Here is a 16,674-nt window from a genome sequence, read left to right as displayed (position 1 = left end):
CGTTTGTTGTGCATTTGAACGTGAATTAGCGTCTCCCCTGGACAGTTTGGTCCGCAGTCCCCTGAGCTACCCCGCCAGCAGACATTGAGACAAATCAGAGCACAGATCAAAGAAGCTGAGTTTTTTGACTACAATTTGCCTAGATGCTTGCGTAGCCCAGAGCATATGTCTCCAAATCATTGCCTCCCCCACTTTGTTCTAGGTGCACCTCCCCTTCTCAGCAGGTGTCAGAGCATGCGCACTTGTCCCCCCTTCCCCCCAGGGGGTCAGGTTGGATGTTAGGGAGAGTGGATGACGGTCATGGATTTCGGGGGGAGCTGCCTGCACTTTAAGGGTTATCCGGGCTTCGCTGGGTTGTTACTCTCTCTGCCCACCTAAGAGCTGTGAGTTACTGTGGGAGGCGCACGGGGCCACCAGGCTCCAGCTCCTGTTTCCTAGCTGTGTGACCTTGAACAAGACACTCAGCCTCCTTTCCTTAGCTCAGGTCATTCGGTTCGATGAGCCCGTGGTTGGCAACTTTCCCTGTCTCTCGTTCATCTTCTTCCTCTGTCCCCATTGGAGCCTCTGCTCCTAACGGCTCGGAACTTTAACACGAATCCTTTGATCTCATGGGCTCTCTTGTCGCATGCTCTGTTTCTGCTGGGCTTTGCGAAATGCGGAAACAGGCCAAGGACCCCAGCCCTGCGCCCCCGGAGGCCTGCAGAGCTCTGGCAGGGATGCTGGCTGGAGCTGGTGCTCCTGTCCTGGGCGGGGCGGCTGCTCCCTAGACTGCCCCGTGTGCGGGTGGTGGACGCCCGCCCAGCACTGGGCCCGGCCCCGGCGGGAGTGGCCTGTGCGTGCTCACCTGTCGCCCCTCGCCCCCAGGTACGTGGTCATCTCTCGGGAGGAGCAGGAGCAGAACCTTCTGGCCTTCCAGCACAATGAGCACATCTACTTCCGGGCGTGCCGGGACATCCGGGCCGGGGAGCGGCTGCGGGTCTGGTACAGCGGCGACTACATGAAGCGGCTGCACAGCATGTCCCAGGAGACCATCCACCGGAACCTGGCCAGAGGTGAGTGCGCTACAGGCAGGAGCCACCCCTGCACACCGGCGGGCCAGACGGTGCCCGGAACACCCAGAGCATCTTGCGGGAGCTCCTGGCCCAGTCTGCGTGGCCACCCTAGCGGGGTCCCCCTCCCCAAGAAATGGCCTGAGACACATACCTGTAGCGCAGAGTGTCAGGGAGAGCCAAGTCCCCGGAGCCAAGCCGAGGAGCTTCGCTAGCGGCTTCCTCAACTGGGATGGATAAAAACATGGCGCGCGCTACTGGGGAACATTTACAGCAAGTCGCCCCCCCACCCCGTCCCCGTGTCACAGCACGGCAGTAGCATGGACCCCGTAAGTGGGCTGTGAGGCCAGACAGCCCACGGTCAGAGCAGTGCCGGCCTTGGCCAGGGTGAGCTGTCAGCTGTCATCTGAGTCATTAGCCCCACGCTACAAACACACAGACGGAGCAGCAGAGGAGCCCAGTGACGCAGCCAGGGTCACATGGCTGGGAGGGCACAGCTGTGTTCCTAGCCCACGTCTCTTGGGGCCTGTCAGGGTGGGGACCTTCTGTTCTGCCAACGGGACCGTTTGGGTACTTAAACATCGCTTGTGGGCCATTCCAAATGTTCAGCTCAAAAGTGAATCTGCTGGAAATGGACTGGATTCCGTGTCCTGCCTGCAGGTGCCTTGGCAGGGCCAGGCCCAGTGATTGGCAGGCCTCAAACGGCCCGGATGTCCCCCCACCCTGCAGCCCCTAAGTTGTAACCCACAGAGTTTAATGGCCTCCAGTCCTGGCCCCGTGACAGGAGGTGACAGGTCAGGCTCTGTGGGAAGAGGAAGGCTGGAAGGTGATAGACATTTCCATTTAAATGAGTCATGTACAAATGACTTGCAGTCCCTGGGGCCAGCCCCAAGCCCTCGCCTCTGGATCCCATTGTCAGCCTGGTCCGGGGTGAACCCTTGAGTCCAGATCTTTCCTCGTCGATCGTAGGACGAAGGCCACACACACATCCACATCCCCAAAGTGCATCTGCTCCCAGCCACGCAGGCTGTGCCCAAAGCCTCACCATCTTGTGTTCCTGCCCGGAAATCGAGTTCCGTCTGGGACAGAAGTGGGGAAGAGAGAAAGCCGGGTGGGGAGTGACCCCTTTCCACACTCTATCTGTGGCACCAAAACAGAACAAAGCCAGGCGTGGACATCGAGTGTACCTGGCTTGGTAGAAGAGTGGGTGTGCCCAGAAGCCGGACCCCTGGCTCACCCTCTCCGGAGCCGGGTGGGACCCTCGCTGCTCACACATGGGAAGGAGTGGGCTTCCGGGAGGAGATCCCGTGGCTTCCGCTTTACCTCGGGAGGCATCGGCGGCACAGCAGGTGCTCGGTGAATCTTTGTTGCCTGGATTAAAGCCAAAGTGAACAAAGAGAATCAAGACTCCCAAAGAACCCTCCCACCCGCCAAGAAGGAGATGGAGAGAAGTCCTGTCTGAAGACACAGGTTTCGGCTCTGGGTGAATTCTTGTGGATCTGTGATGTGCCCACCCTTCAACATCTTCTCCAAAGCACCCCAAGCTGCCTCGTCCTCAGAGAGCCCTGAGACCCAGGGGCCCAGCTCAGGGAAGGCCGTGAGCTCTCGGCCATGGTTCAGAGGAGTTGGCTCCGCTTATCAGCTCATGGGAAGACGCTGGAGGAGGGAGTGTTGTTCCTGGCCAGGCCGAGCAACGGGAGACAGGGAGGAAGTGGGAAGCCAGAGAGGGGACAGTGGCAGAGGCGTGGGTGGCCTTGGCCCTGAAGCCCTCGGGAGCAGCGGTGGAGCACGGGGGCGTTTGGCTGTGTGTCTCTGTGGCCCGTGGCGTTAGCACCCTCTGGTCACCTGTGGCGTTGGCCCCATAGACAGACTGGAAGGAGACCCTCTCTGCCCCATCGCTCAGGTCTCACGTGGGAGGAGGCATGTTGGATTTTGGAGACTGGCACCCCAGTGAAAGGTAGGGCCTGGGTGATTCGTCCTTATTCAGGAAGGACATTGGCTGGAGCCGGGACCTGCTTCCTGCGGAGAATCTAGAATATTCCTTGGTGCTTACCTTTGAAGCGCAGGGTGCATCGATGCTTCCACCCAAATACTTGGGTGCCATCCGATCTGCGCTGAGCCACTGATTTCCCTGAAGGTGCTGTGTTTTTTTCTCCTCGTATTTCAAAGAGGCTCCAGAATCAAATTCATACTGCTTAAAGGTCATTTGCAGCTCCCAGATTTTTCCAGAAGCCTCAAGGACAGAAAGGTCTCCTGTTCATCCTAGGAAATTTGGACGACTTTGTTTCCGGAGACGCAGGGTCTCCCCGGCCATGCGCAGCCTTGGCCTCTCTGCATCCCCAGCTGTTTGCTGCCCCATTGGTTCTGGAGGAAGAGAAAGGGTGGTGCTGATGTTCACAGATTCTGCACGGACAGATTCTACAGGTTCTACATCTGATCTGTCCCACAGACACAGCGCCTGGTTGAAAAGGTGCCCTCTCCCTGGCCTCGGGGCGTTATAGAGCTGCGGGCCGGGAGAACAGCTAGAGTTCCAGAAGCCTCGGCGGGCAGGAGGGAGAGGGGGCAGCCTGGGCCGCTGCCTGTAGGCGCTGTTACCTGTAGGGAACTGGGGGTCGGGCCTGGGGCAGACAGGCCTCAGTGCCCCATGCCGACCGTGGGAAGCCATGCACAGAATGTCCACTCGTGAGGGCCCTTGGCCTTTGCTCAGAGGCCTCTGGGAAATGCAGCTTTCAGAAGCCTCATTCAAACACGCTCAGCGGCACGTCACCCCTGAGCCAGGGAGCCCCTGAGGTGCCTGAGCCCCCACGGGCTACCGTCAGGCCCTCCGAGGGCTGAAGGGTTCCCCTGCCTGGCGAGCTTCTCTCTCCTTGCAGAGGGCCAGCACTTCTACAGCAGGTTGGGAAAACATGGGGGTGACTTCTAAGAATCGGGCTGGAGCAGTCTGGGTTGGGGGAGCTCACCAGAGTCTCTGGAAGTCATATAAAGAAACTCAAGAATGAACTGAATCCATTCACATGATAGAAAGAAATAGAAAAGGAGCTGTCTTTTGAAGTAGCAGGTAAGGACACACAGCTGTATTTCAGATCGCCTCGGGTCATTGTGACAACCTTGTCCTTTATCTCTTCCGAGGCGGCAGTAGGTGGAGCCATCCCCCGCTTCCTGTTTTTTTGGGAGGGGCCTCGGTGGTCAGCAAGAACCCTCAAATCCCAGGTGCGCTCTCGCCCATGTTCCAGTGTCCCGAGGGTGGGAGGGTTAGACAGGAGAGCCGCCGAAGAGCGGACTTTGCCCTAAGTGAGCTGTGCCCTGAACAGCCGAGGAGGAAGGAGTGGCGCTCGCCCGTGAGTCGCGTGCGTACCTTTTGCCAAGTCCAAGCAGAGGGCTCCTGATTGCTGGGGCTGGAGGGGGAGCTCAGAGGTCAGGGGTGTCAGCGCTGGCTCGGCCCAGAGATATGGTCCCGCCCACTGGTTAGACCAGGTGCCAGGTCACTCTCCAGGGCCAGAGGGTGGCAAGCCCATCACCCTCACCTATGGTGCTCTCTCAGCGTAGACATTGTAGACGTGGAACTTCCTTGCGACCGCACTGAGAACTGCACCCTCGGGTCCCGTGACTCCAGGCGTGGTCCGCGGCTCCCTTTCTGTAGCCCCTGTCCCAAGACCAGACCCCGCCAGGGCCGTCCTCCGCAGGCCTGCGTGGTTCTCTGTGGGTTTCTCCGCCCCCAGGGTTTTCCCCACTTCCTTACACCCTGGTTTTCCTTCCTAGGAGAGAAGAGGTTGCAGAGGGAGAAGTCTGAGCAGGCTCTGGATAGCACAGAAGACCTGAGGGGCCCCACTCAGCTCCCCGTGTTGAGACAGGGCAAAAGTCCCTACAAGCGGGGTTTGGACGAGGGGGACGCGCACCCCCAGGCCAAGAAGAAGAAGATTGACCTCATTTTCAAGGACGTGCTGGAGGCCTCGCTGGAATCCGCAAAGGGCGAAGCCCGCCAGCTGGCCCTGAGCACCTCGCTGGTTATCAGGAAAGTCCCCAAGTACCAGGACGGCGCCTACAGCCCGTGCGCAGCGGCCGTGACGCATGGCGTGCCCAGCGTCAGCCGGACCCAGGGGGAAGGGGACTGGAAGGCCCCCGCGGGGGGTCCCAAGGAGCCAGGCCCCTTGGAAGACGAAGAAGAGGAGCCTACGTCATTCAAGGCCGACAGTCCCGCCGAGGCCTCCCTCGCGTCTGACCCACACGAGCTCCCCACCACGTCCTTTTGCCCTAACTGTATCCGCTTGAAGAAGAAGGTCCGGGAACTGCAGGCGGAACTGGACTTGCTTAAGTCCGGAAAGCTCCCCGAGCCCCCTGTCCTGCCGCCCCAGGGCCTGGAGCTCCCGGAGTTCTCAGACCCCGCAGGTAAGTTGTCGTGGAGGAGGGGCGAGCATGTGGCAGGCCTTGCAGAGGGGAGCCTGGTGCTCTCTCTGCTGGGACCACCTCTCCAGGGAACCCGCGGAGGGGTGACCCCTGTGGGTGGCGGCCCCCATCCTCAGCTGGCCCTGGGGGGACGCCTCACCTGTTGCCCTTGTACCCTCCTTGTCAATAAAGGAAGTTCCGCCGCAGGAGGGGTGTGTGCTGTGTTCTTGACCCATTGCCTCGCTCTGGTCCCCCTGCCGTCCTGCCCCAAAGCCCAGCACCTCAGGGCAGTCCCTGTCCCCCCACCCCCACTCCCCAAGTCCCAAGCCGGCTGTCCTGGGCTGGGGGGGAAGATCTTGCAGCCACCCAGACTCAGTCCAGGAACACAGTTTTGTTCTTGTCTTTCTGCATCTCTGAGCTGCCCCCACGTGAGCTGCCTGAAGTTTCAGAAGGATGGAGAGAGGCAGGGTGGGGTGGGGAATCCTGGTTGCATGCTTTGCGCCTTGCCGCTGGTCGCCTGGATCTTAGTGTTTTATTCGATGGCAGCGCCCGGCCACCTGCTCGCCTGCAGCCGAGTTCCACGGCCCTTCCTCGGCCTCCCACCTCCCTTAGGTCACAGCGAGGTGTCTCAGCCACTCAAAGCCAGCCTCCAAGGTCACCTGTGGCCTGCTCCTGAAATCGCTGGGGGCCACATTCCCATTAGCGGTAGGCAGGCAAGTGCCGAGCCCTGGCGGTACAACCGGCAAACCTGCGGGTGCTTTTCCTCCCTGCTCGCCTAGCTGGTGCTGCCCGTGGCCGTGGACCATCCCCACGAGTGGAGGGGGGAAGGACAACACATGGGGCGTGGTGGTGCTGGTGACAGAAGATTACCCAGCGGGTATTCAGACTCCCACGCGGAGAACAGGGGGGCTTACCCCTAACTTCCGGGCTGGGAGTCGATCCGTCGTAGGTTTCAGCCCGACTTTGGGTTCCGGTGGGCATGCGCCTGTCTTCCGGGCAGCATTTCCCGGTCGTTTATGGAAAAGGCATCGGCGTTCCACCCGCTGGGTGTAAACGTGTCTCTCCCATTTGTGTTCCAGCCTCAGAGGGCGCCATCTGTGGCCCCGCCGTCCTGGAAGACGACGACCAGGAGGTCGATTCGGCAGACGAGTCCGTCTCCAACGACATGGCGGCCGCGGCCGACGAGCCCTCCAAGCTGTCGTCGGCCACGGGGCGCAGGATCCGGCGCTTCAAGCAGGAGTGGCTGAAGAAGTTCTGGTTCCTGCGGTACTCGCCGACCCTGAACGAGATGTGGTGCCACGTGTGCCGCCAGTACACCGTGCAGTCCTCGCGCACCTCGGCCTTCATCATCGGCTCCAAGCAGTTCAAGATCCACACCATCAAACTGCACAGCCAGAGCAACCTGCACAAGAAGTGCCTCCAGCTCTACAAGCTGCGCATGCACCCCGAGAAGACGGAGGAGATGTGCCGCAACATGACCCTGCTCTTCAACACCGCCTACCACCTGGCGCTCGAGGGCCGGCCCTACCTGGACTTCCGGCCGCTGGCCGAGCTACTGCGCAAGTGCGAGCTCAAAGTGGTGGACCAGTACATGAACGAGGGAGACTGCCAGATCCTCATCCACCACATCGCCCGCGCGCTGCGGGAGGACCTGGTGGAGCGCATCCGCCAGTCGCCGTGCCTCAGCCTCATCCTGGACGGGCAGAGTGACGACCTGCTGGCCGACACGGTGGCCGTGTACGTGCAGTACACCAGCAGCGACGGGCCCCCGGCCACGGAGTTCCTGTCCCTGCAGGAGCTGGCCTTCTCCGGCACGGAGAGCTACCTCCAGGCCCTTGACCGGGCCTTGGCCGGCCTGGGCATCCGGCTGCACGACGAGAAGCCGACCGTGGGCCTGGGCGTGGACGGGGCCAACATCACGGCCAGCCTGCGCGCCAGCATGTTCATGACCATCCGCAAGACGCTGCCCTGGCTGCTCTGCCTGCCCTTCATGGTGCACCGGCCGCACCTGGAGATCCTGGACGCCATCAGCGGGAAGGAGCTGCCCTGCCTCGAGGAGCTGGAGAGCAACCTGAAGCAGCTGCTGAGTTTCTATCGCTACTCGCCCCGCCTCCTGGGCGAGCTGCGCGCCACGGCCGCCACGCTGTGCGAGGAGACCGAGTTCCTGGGCGACATCCGGGCCGTGCGGTGGATCATCGGCGAGCAGAACGTCCTCAACGCGCTCATCAAGGACTACCTGGAGGTGGTGGCGCACCTGAAAGACATCAGCAGCCAGACGCAGCGGGCGGACGCCTCTGCCATCGCCCTGGCCCTGCTGCAGTTCCTCATGGACTACCAGTCCATCAAGCTCATCTACTTCCTGCTGGACGTGATCGCCGTGCTCTCGCGCCTGGCCTACGTCTTCCAGGGCGAGTACCTGCTGGTGTCGCAGGTGGACGACAGGATGGAGGAGGCCATCCAGGAGATCAGCCGGCTGGCCGACTCCCCCGGCGAGTACCTGCAGGAATTCGAGGAGAACTTCCGCGAGAGTTTCAACGGCATCGCCGTCAAGAACCTCAGGGTGGCCGAGGCCAAGTTCCAGTCCATCAGGGAGAAGATCTGCCAGAAGACCCAGGTCATCCTGGCCCAGAGGTTCGACTCCCGCAGCCGTGTCTTCGTCAAGGCGTGCCAGGTGTTCGACCTGGCCACCTGGCCGCGCAGCAGCGAGGAGCTGGTGAGCTACGGCAAGGAAGACATGGTGCAGATCTTCGATCACCTGGAGGCCATTCCAGCCTTCTCGCGAGACCTCTGCAGGGAAGGGCTGGACCCCCGGGGCACCCTGCTCGTGGAGTGGCGGGAGCTCAAGGCCGACTACTACGCCAAGAACGGCTTCAAAGACCTCATCAACCACATCTGCAAGTACAAGCAGAGGTTTCCGCTCTTGAACAAGATCATCCAGGTCCTGAAGGTCCTGCCCACGTCCACGGCTTGCTGCGAGAAGGGCCGCACCGCCCTCCAGCGCGTGCGCAAGAACCACCGCTCCCGCCTCACCCTGGAGCAGCTCAGCGACCTGCTGACCATCGCCGTGAACGGGCCGCCCATCGCCAGCTTCGACGCCAAGCGGGCCCTGGACAGCTGGTTCGAGGAGAAGTCCGGCAACAGCTACGCGCTGTCGGCCGAGGTCCTCAGCCGCATGTCGGCCCTGGAACAGAAGCCGGTGCTGCAGACCCTGGACCACGCGGCCGACTTCTACCCGGACATGTAAGGGGGCCGGCGCCGCAGAGCTCATTAAGCTGGTGAATATTTTTTTAATCTATACTCCTAAGCTTTGATATATTATATAAATATATATTATATTATATTATATATAAATATCTATAAACCCACACTGAAAAATTTTTTTAAGAACCAAGGTGACACGTGCACCGGAAGCTCCCGGGAGCTTTCAGAAAGCAACAGTGGCGGACACACATGGACTCTAAATGTCTACAACATTTGGCAGCTGCAACATACGTGGTAACTCATTTTTCCCTTCCAGGAGCATGCGCTGGGGCCACCCGTGTTCCCGCCCAGCCACACGGGGGCGCTGTGGTTGCCTCTGGGTCGTACCTTCCGCCTTCCAGTCGTGTCCTTGGGGTCAGGATGGTCTCGCCCGTCTCTTTTTCCGTTCCGTTTGACGAGAGGGAGGGATGTCTCTGCGTTCCTCACCGAACTTCTGTTGGTTCTCTGATTGCCACAGGGTGGGGGTGGGACGGAGGGGTCTGGGTGGGATGCTGATGTTTCTCTCCCTCCCCCACCTCGACTTCAATTTATTTCTTTTTTTGCTTTTTTTTTTTTAATTCAGTTCCCAGTGAAGCTTCCTACAATGTCCTTTAAACAAAGTGGGGGTCACACAGTGGCTCCCACTCTCTTCCTCCCTCTGTCACCTGTCCCCGCCCTGGGTTGTCCCTTCTGCCTTCCAGCCCCCTGCGTAGAGGAGGTGTGACCTGTTACACGGAAGGCGAAACCTCCTTCCATCCGGGGTGGCAGGGGGAAGGGGGGGCAAGCTCTGTGCATTCCTGGTTTTTCATGGTGCAGGTAAAACAAGTGAATTCCATTCAGACCCAGGGGTGGGGGGTGAGGGGGTGGTGGATACCAAGAGCCAAGAAGTCCAGTCCCCAAAAGGGCATCGATTCTTGGCTAAACACAAGTCCAAGGACAAGTATCCATTCACTTTACATCAACTGCTTATTCTCTGTCTCTACAGTCATACAATGTGTTGGGGAAGGGGGGAGGCGGGATTTTCTTTTTTCCTTCAGTGACCCAGAGATGCCTGCAAAAATAGTTCAGTGACAGGAGACGCCCACGCAGGTGGGCAACAGACGGAGCCCCCGTCTGGTGCCAGAGCCTGGTGGGAAGGTGCGGGAAAGCAGGGCGTGTCTATGCCTGGGAACTGTGTTTGTTCTGGAACAGGGTAGAAATGTCCTAAGGAAAAGGAAAAAAAAAAAAGTAGGTCAGGACTCTGAGCCTACACACACACACACACACACACGCACACACACACACACACCCGTGATATAAGCTTTAGAAACAGCCGCTTGCCCACTCCCTGGGGCAAGCAGTGGTTTAAGCTAGAGGAGTCCACTCAGTACTCTCATCCATTGAACTACCGGTATACCTCGCAAGGGAGCTTTGCAAACCTGTGCGTGAGCAGTTGGCAAACAGTTCGCGTCTCTACATCTGATTCATGCATATCTGATATGCAGAGATCCTCGGACGCAGATGCAGGGCGTGTCCGTGCCACGGAGGAAGCTCTCGGTTTCTGTCCCCCGGGGTCCCTGGCAGAGGGTGGCGAGGCCCCGGTGCCCTCCACCTGCTTGGCCCAGACATCCCAGAACTGTGGTGGCTTCCTTCCTTCTTGATGTGTCTCGTGTCCGGGGCCCCGTGCCACCGTCGGAAACGTCATCAACACTGAACCCCCACAGATCCCGTCCCCCTCACCCCCATGGTCTTGGTGCTAAGATAACTTTAGAATCATTGCTGCTAGTCAGTAGCTTTTCATTATATAAATATATTATATATATTATATATTATTTTTGAAACATTTTTGTTTATTTTCAACAGTGATGTAGCATGTTTAAAAAAAAACATGAAAAAAACAAAATACTGGGTTCCTTCAACTGTCCCACTGCCAGGCTTCATATGCTGCCTTCCTCAACAGATCAGTGCACCCCTGCCTGGCGACAACCACCCTCTCTGTCCCCACCCCGGTCTCCCACTTGCGTCCGCACCCTCCTCTGAGCCAGGAGAGTTGGCATGAGCTGGCAAGGAAAGATCCACAGTCGCCTTTGTGATGCTGTGATGTTCCCAGCCTCGTTCCCTGCTCCCGCTGTAGCTGGCGTCTCCCTGCACCTGCTCCTCCCACCTGGGCCAGCGCCTCCCTGGGGTCAGGTGGGGATGCTGTTCCAAAGCACAAGGTCCCATCTCGCCCCGCTCCTGCCTGGGACTTCCTCTTCCCTCCCTGGCTCAGAGGAGTTTCGTGCAACATCACCGAGACTGAGATAGGTCAAGGGCAGCGATGGCTGGCAAGGTGGGGCAGAGACAGTAGGTTGGGATCCTTTCTTCTCGCCAACAGTTGCCTTAACACCTTCTCCTCCTCACCCACTACATGAGGACCCCTATCCCAAGGGGGTGTCCTCAGGCCACTCCTGTAAAAGCCAGGAGGAGAGAATCGTGTCCGAGTGAGCACCTAATCAGGGCTGTATTGTTCCCTGTCAAGGTCACAGCCAGAAGGAGCTCAGATCTTCGGCTAGCAGGGGAGAGTCCTGTGGGCCAACTGCATTTCCCCCGGAGAGCTGGGGGCTGCGGGCAGCAGCCCGAGACGGCAGGGGGCACCTGCTGAGCCGTCCCCTCGGAGAAACCTGAGCTCCAGACGGTCTTGCCTCCAGGACTGGGAGTTCGTGGCTTCTGCTGGTTTCACCAAGGCTGTGCTGTCGCTGGCATCCTGTAGGCTACCTCGCCTTGAGACGGGCATCACCAGGAAGCCGCAGGGGTAACCCACCACTGCAGGTGGTACAGGCTCCTTTCTCCGCCCGAGGGCTCCCCAGAGGCTCAGGGGCTTCTCACCTATGGTTTCCTCATCTTTCTGCCTCCTGGAAGATGGGTTGGGTTGATGGGATCCTTGGGATCCAGCCCAGGGAACCACTGCTTGGCAAGGACTGATCGCCTTTGATGGGCATAAAAACCTGTGGACACGCTGTGCTGCGCGTTCCCAGCATGGCCGCTGCAGATGGGGTGGAGCCCGTGCACTCAGCTCCCCACAGCTCGGGAGGGACTCTGGGCTGGGCCTTGCCCGCATTGCTGACTTCCTTTGGCTCTTGGAGCGGCTGGGAAGTGAGATCGCCTCTCAGGTCCAGGTTGGTGGCCGGCCGTGCCAGGCGGACTGGCTGCAGAGCCTGGGAGCCTGAGGCCCTTAGGGTTCAAACCACACGCTCTTCCTTCATGGTCGGGGTAAAGCAATTCGTGGCCACCGAGTGTCCGTGACACAGGAGGACAGCCAGCCTCATGTGTGCCTCTCGTCACATCTGGGATCCCGAGTTCTGCCTGCTTGGTGGGAGATGAGCACCCAGGTGCACCCTCATCCCCCACCCTCACTTAGGGAATGAGAGCAGGCTTGGCCTCCAGAGAGACCACACTTGGGTGGTCGCAGCTGACACATGGTGGCCGCTGACCTCAGCCCTTCTCTGTGTCTCTGAGTTGCTTTGCCCAGTCCCTCCCTCCCCCAGGTCACACATCAGGTGCTTAGGCCAACCTTTGGTTTGGAGAAAGGACCTTGTGGTTGTTGAAGGTGGCAGGGGGATGTTACGATGGAGAAAACGGGAAAGGAACTAGAAGGTTGAACCCGGCAGTGGGGAGGCTGGGAGGGGCTCCAGGCGCCCCCTAGCTGGTGCTGTAGGTATGGCATCGTGTTTGCTGCCCCTGGAGTGGGCTGGGACCCAGCAGGTGGCCCAAGTGGTTGAAGGGTCACTTCTGCCTGCTGGGGACCTCCTGCCTTCCTTCTTTCTGTCCGCTTTGGGAAAAGGAATTCTGTACCTAGATCTGCTTTTGGTCGATGGTCTGGGTTGACTTAGTCCCTACGTGCAGCCTGGGCAGAAGGCTCATGGGACACCTCTGCCCCTTCAAGGGGCAGGCCTAACTGGGCCAGGCTAGGCCAGCTGGCCGGAGTGGGCAGGCTGGACTTCCTTCTACGGGATAGGAGGAGCATTCGGGGGCATCTGGGTTGGGAATGCCCATTCCCGAGGCCAGGCTCCGGGGCTGGTGTGCAGGAGACTGGGCAGGTGCCTCACCTACGGGGAGCTGTGCCTCCCCTCGCACACTGCTGGTCATCAGGTTGATGTAGCTGTGATCCTTTAAGGAGCCTTTGAGGTGAGCTTTGCAGGTTAGCCAGAGGGAGGAAAAGTGCCCTTGTGGGAGGAAAAATGGTACGGCCCTCCCCCCCTCCCCCGTCCCTTCAAGTGGTATCGCCCTGGAAATACCTATGCAATCCAGTCTCCCTAGGAGACAGTGCATGGAGGCAGGGGTAGGTGCAGTGTGTGATGCAGATGCTACAGCATTTATGTTGTATATATGGACATATACAGTACGTCTACACACAGAGTAAGAGCAAATCACGTCTATATATCTATAAATAATATCCTATATATTTATACGTTTCTATGTTTTAAATAGATATAAAGAGAGTCTATAGAGCTGGCCAAGGGAACATCGGTTGCCTGCAGGAAGAAGGGGGCGGGAAAAACGTGGAAGCGGGGCTCCCCACCCTGTGCTGGAGGGGAGAGGAGCTAGACCCCCCCGGCCCTCCGTGCACTTTCTCTCCTTTCCGCAGGCTTGGCCTGAGGCTGGAAGGAGATACCCCCGCCCCTCCCAATCCCCGCTCCAGCCGAAATGCCCCCTCCTCTCCCACGCCCCGCCAAGCGCACGCTTAGGTGGTCGCCAGCTGCTCGGCCTCTAAGCCCTGGCGGAAGGATCCCCCCAGGAGCCGCCCCAGCACGTAGCAGCTTGGGGGGCGCTAGGAAAGGGGGCCCGACCCCTGAGGCCCCCTAGAGGCCATGCCCAGAGGTGCAGCCGTCCTGTTGGCTGGGGCACGGGGGGGAAAGAGAGGTGGGCAGCGTGAGAGTCTGGCCCGACGGCGCCCGCACCCCCCAACTTCCCCGCGGCTTTCTGGCCAAAGTGTGGGGGCATCAGCCAACGGGGAAAAGTGGGAGAGACCCCCCACCCCCGCCGCTCCGCACACTCCCAAACTCAGCGGCGGCCCCCGCACCCGGGCCGTACTCAGGACCACGCCGTCCCCTCCTGGCGCGCGGGGTCTCGGCCCCCCGCCCCGCCCTCACAGGCGCGGGGAGCTCCCCGACACTGTTCCGATTCTGTGACCGAGGCCAAGGCCGCGCTAGGGGGTGGGGTGGAGGGCTGTCCCCAGCCCGAGCCCAGCCCTGACGCGAGTCCAAAGCCCGTTCACTTCCAGTCCACTCTGTCTCATGTCTTCGCCCTGTTGGCGGGAGAGAGGGCTCCGAGGGGTCCCGTGGTGGGACTGCCCCCCACCCTTGAGCCACCTCGGCCCCCCTGTCCTGCCCTTCCTCACCATCCTACCAAGTACCTCAGTCTCCAGCAGACCCACCCTGCACCTGCAGGCCGGGGCCGGATCTGCTGTGCCAGTGCCCACGCCCCTCCGAGCCACAGCCGGCTGCCCACCCGGGTCTCGGGGCCCCCACTGCAGCGGCTCGGACCCCCGGCAAGGGGCTGGGCACCCCCAGGTAGCAATCCCACAATGCACTGTACCTCAGAGAGAGTGTGCCAGGGGCGCGCCAAGGGCTCACAGGACAAAGACCAGGCTGCCCTGCGGCACCCCTGGGTGGTCCCTTCAGGCTGCTGGGTCCCTCTCAGCCCCCGCCTCTCTCCTCCTCTCCACCCCCACGCTACTGAACGTTTGCATTTGGACCACACAGGCAAAATGAAGTGGGGGTGGGGGGGATAGCTAGGAGTCTATTATCACATCCGTATACGCGTGTTGATACTTTCTTTCTGAAACAGTAAACTCCCTCGATGTCATTATTTCGCAGACTCCGCTTTATAGTACCTGTGTGACGAATCCTAGAACACTGGATACGAATAGAGCTATGTTGGTTTATCATATTCTGTACACAGACTTTCCTTTGTCATATTAGCCTTGTAATGTAAGAAGATTGTTAATAAAAGCATCTAAATGTACTCGCCACGCCTGCCTCTCTGCCTCTCTCCCACGCCTGCCCTCCGGAGGAAGTGGAATGGACCCTGCCGATTCACTCCCCCCAATGCTCACCGCCACTGACTCCCTCCCCCCACCCGGAGCCAGCTACGCAATCCCGGTCTCCCAAGCAGGCGGCAGGAAGCTGACCGCTTGCAGCATCCCGGCTGCTTCCCAGGGTCTGCAGTAGCAGAGGCTGAATCGGGAGCCAGGGCCAGGAGGGGGACCCAGGCGCTCGGAGGTGAGATGCAGGCCTGCCTGTGGTGGCAGAGTGCTGGGAGGCGCAGGGCAGCAGGTGGCCAGAGACTGGAAGCGCACGCGCGCGCGCGCGCGTGTGTGTGTGTGTGTGTGTATGTATGTGTGTGTGTTCTGGTTTCTCTCTGTCCTCGTAAAACTGAGGATCCCATCATGGGGGCTGCACCTGCACGGGCTGACCTGCTGGCCACACACACAGACACACACACACCCTGCAAAGGCCCCAGCTCTGGACACCATGCTGGAATTCAGTGTCCACCCTCTCAGCTCTTCACAGTGGGGGCCAAATTTCAATGCATGGGTGCATAAAGGCTTGGGGGACCCACTTCCGGCCGGTCATCTCCTGGCCCTGCCCACTTGTCAGGCCACAGGAAGTGTGACAGAGAACAGGTGAAATCCATTTACTGCCTCATGTATGTATCCCAAGAGAACCTCTTGGCGGAAGCACGCAGAGCGGCTGCAGGTGAGCTGTGGACCGAATGCGCCCCCCCCCCCCACACCTGCTTTGTGTGCCTCTCACTCCAGCCCAGTCCCTGGAGAGGGGACTTCGCTCAAGGGTTTGCCAGTGGGATGGAGGTGCGTGAGGAGTGATGCTTGAGAAAGAAGGTGGGCCGGCCGGCGCCGCGGCTCACTAGGCTAATCCTCCGCCTTGCAGTGCCGGCACACCGGGTTCTAGTCCCGGTCGGGGCACTGGATTCTGTCCTGGTTGTCCCTCTTCCAGGCCAGCTCTCTGCTGTGGCCAGGGAGTGCAGTGGAGGATGGCCCAAGTGCTTGGGCCCTGCACCCCATGGGAGACCAGGAGAAGCACCTGGCTCCTGCCATCGGATCAGCGTGGTGCGCCGGCCGCAGTGCGCTGGCTGCGGCGGCCATTGGAGGGTGAACCAACAGCAAAGGAAGACCTTTCTCTCTGTCTCTCTCTCTCACTGTCCACTCTGCCTGTCAAAAAAAAAAAAAAGGTGGGCATGAATTGGATAAAGGTCTGGGTGGGGCCTCCTGGTTTTCTCCTGGAGATGCCGCCTCGCTGCCCTAGGCCCCCGCACCTTTGGGTGGTGACCTCCTCTTTCCAGTGCTGGCCGTCTCCTCCCAGCCCCAACTGACCACTTAGAGGCTTCTTGTGGTGAACGCCCCTGTGGAATGTTCTAGTTCTCTTCTTCCCAGAGGGTAAGCAGGGAACCAAGGAGCAAAGGGACCCAGAGGTCCATGGCTGACCAGCCAGCCAGCTAGGGGGACCGGGCAGCCCCCTGCCCCCTGCAGAGCCACCCAGATTGGCCCCACATTTGCAGCTGTATCTGTAACAGGTTAGTGGTCTCGTCCCCAGGGAGCAAGGCTGCCCTTGGCTGTGAGGTTGTTTCCCAAAGTGGGGCTGGGATGATGGTGTGGGGTAGGTCTGTCCTACGCCCTCCTCTCTCTCTCTCTCTCTCTCTCTCTCTCTCTCTCTCTCTATATATATATATATATATATATATATATATATATATATATATATCTTCTCCTGCGCACCCCTCCAAGGTTCAAGGGCAAGTTGAATTCACCCCAGAGAGAGTCCTCCAGAGACGGAGACGGGCTGGCATCCTGAGACCTGGATGGTTGCTATGCGACCTTTCCAAGGATGATCTTTTCACCGTGCAGATCTGATGTTGGTGCCCTCTTTCTGTCTGACACTCTCTGGTACTTTCCCATTCAGCCCAGGTTCCTCCATCAAGCCCAGCCACTGCCCACCGCCTGGTCTGGCATACTCTTTTTCCGCTT

General features: G+C 59.7%; 1 protein-coding gene across 3 annotated transcripts in view; it reads left to right on the top strand.

The window, feature by feature from the left end:
* The window catches only part of PRDM11 (PR/SET domain 11), an 82,004-nt gene extending 67,350 nt beyond the window's left edge, over nucleotides 1-14,654 (top strand). For 2 of the 3 annotated variants that reach the window (XM_070064444.1, XM_008270164.4), the window contains exons 6-8: nucleotides 865-1,052; nucleotides 4,809-5,435; nucleotides 6,512-14,654. In XM_070064444.1, coding sequence (XP_069920545.1) covers nucleotides 865-1,052; nucleotides 4,809-5,435; nucleotides 6,512-8,676 — 2,980 coding nt within the window. In that variant the 3' untranslated portion in view covers nucleotides 8,677-14,654. The remainder of the gene's footprint in view (nucleotides 1-864; nucleotides 1,053-4,808; nucleotides 5,436-6,511) is intronic. The other variant, XM_051852605.2, reaches the window with a different exon arrangement.
* Nucleotides 14,655-16,674: the final 2,020 nt, after the last annotated feature.

The sequence above is a fragment of the Oryctolagus cuniculus genome, chromosome 1 (assembly GCF_964237555.1).
Source record: "Oryctolagus cuniculus chromosome 1, mOryCun1.1, whole genome shotgun sequence".
In the NCBI taxonomy this organism is placed as follows: Eukaryota; Metazoa; Chordata; class Mammalia; order Lagomorpha; family Leporidae; genus Oryctolagus; species Oryctolagus cuniculus.
This window is presented reverse-complemented; position numbering and strand designations above follow the sequence as displayed.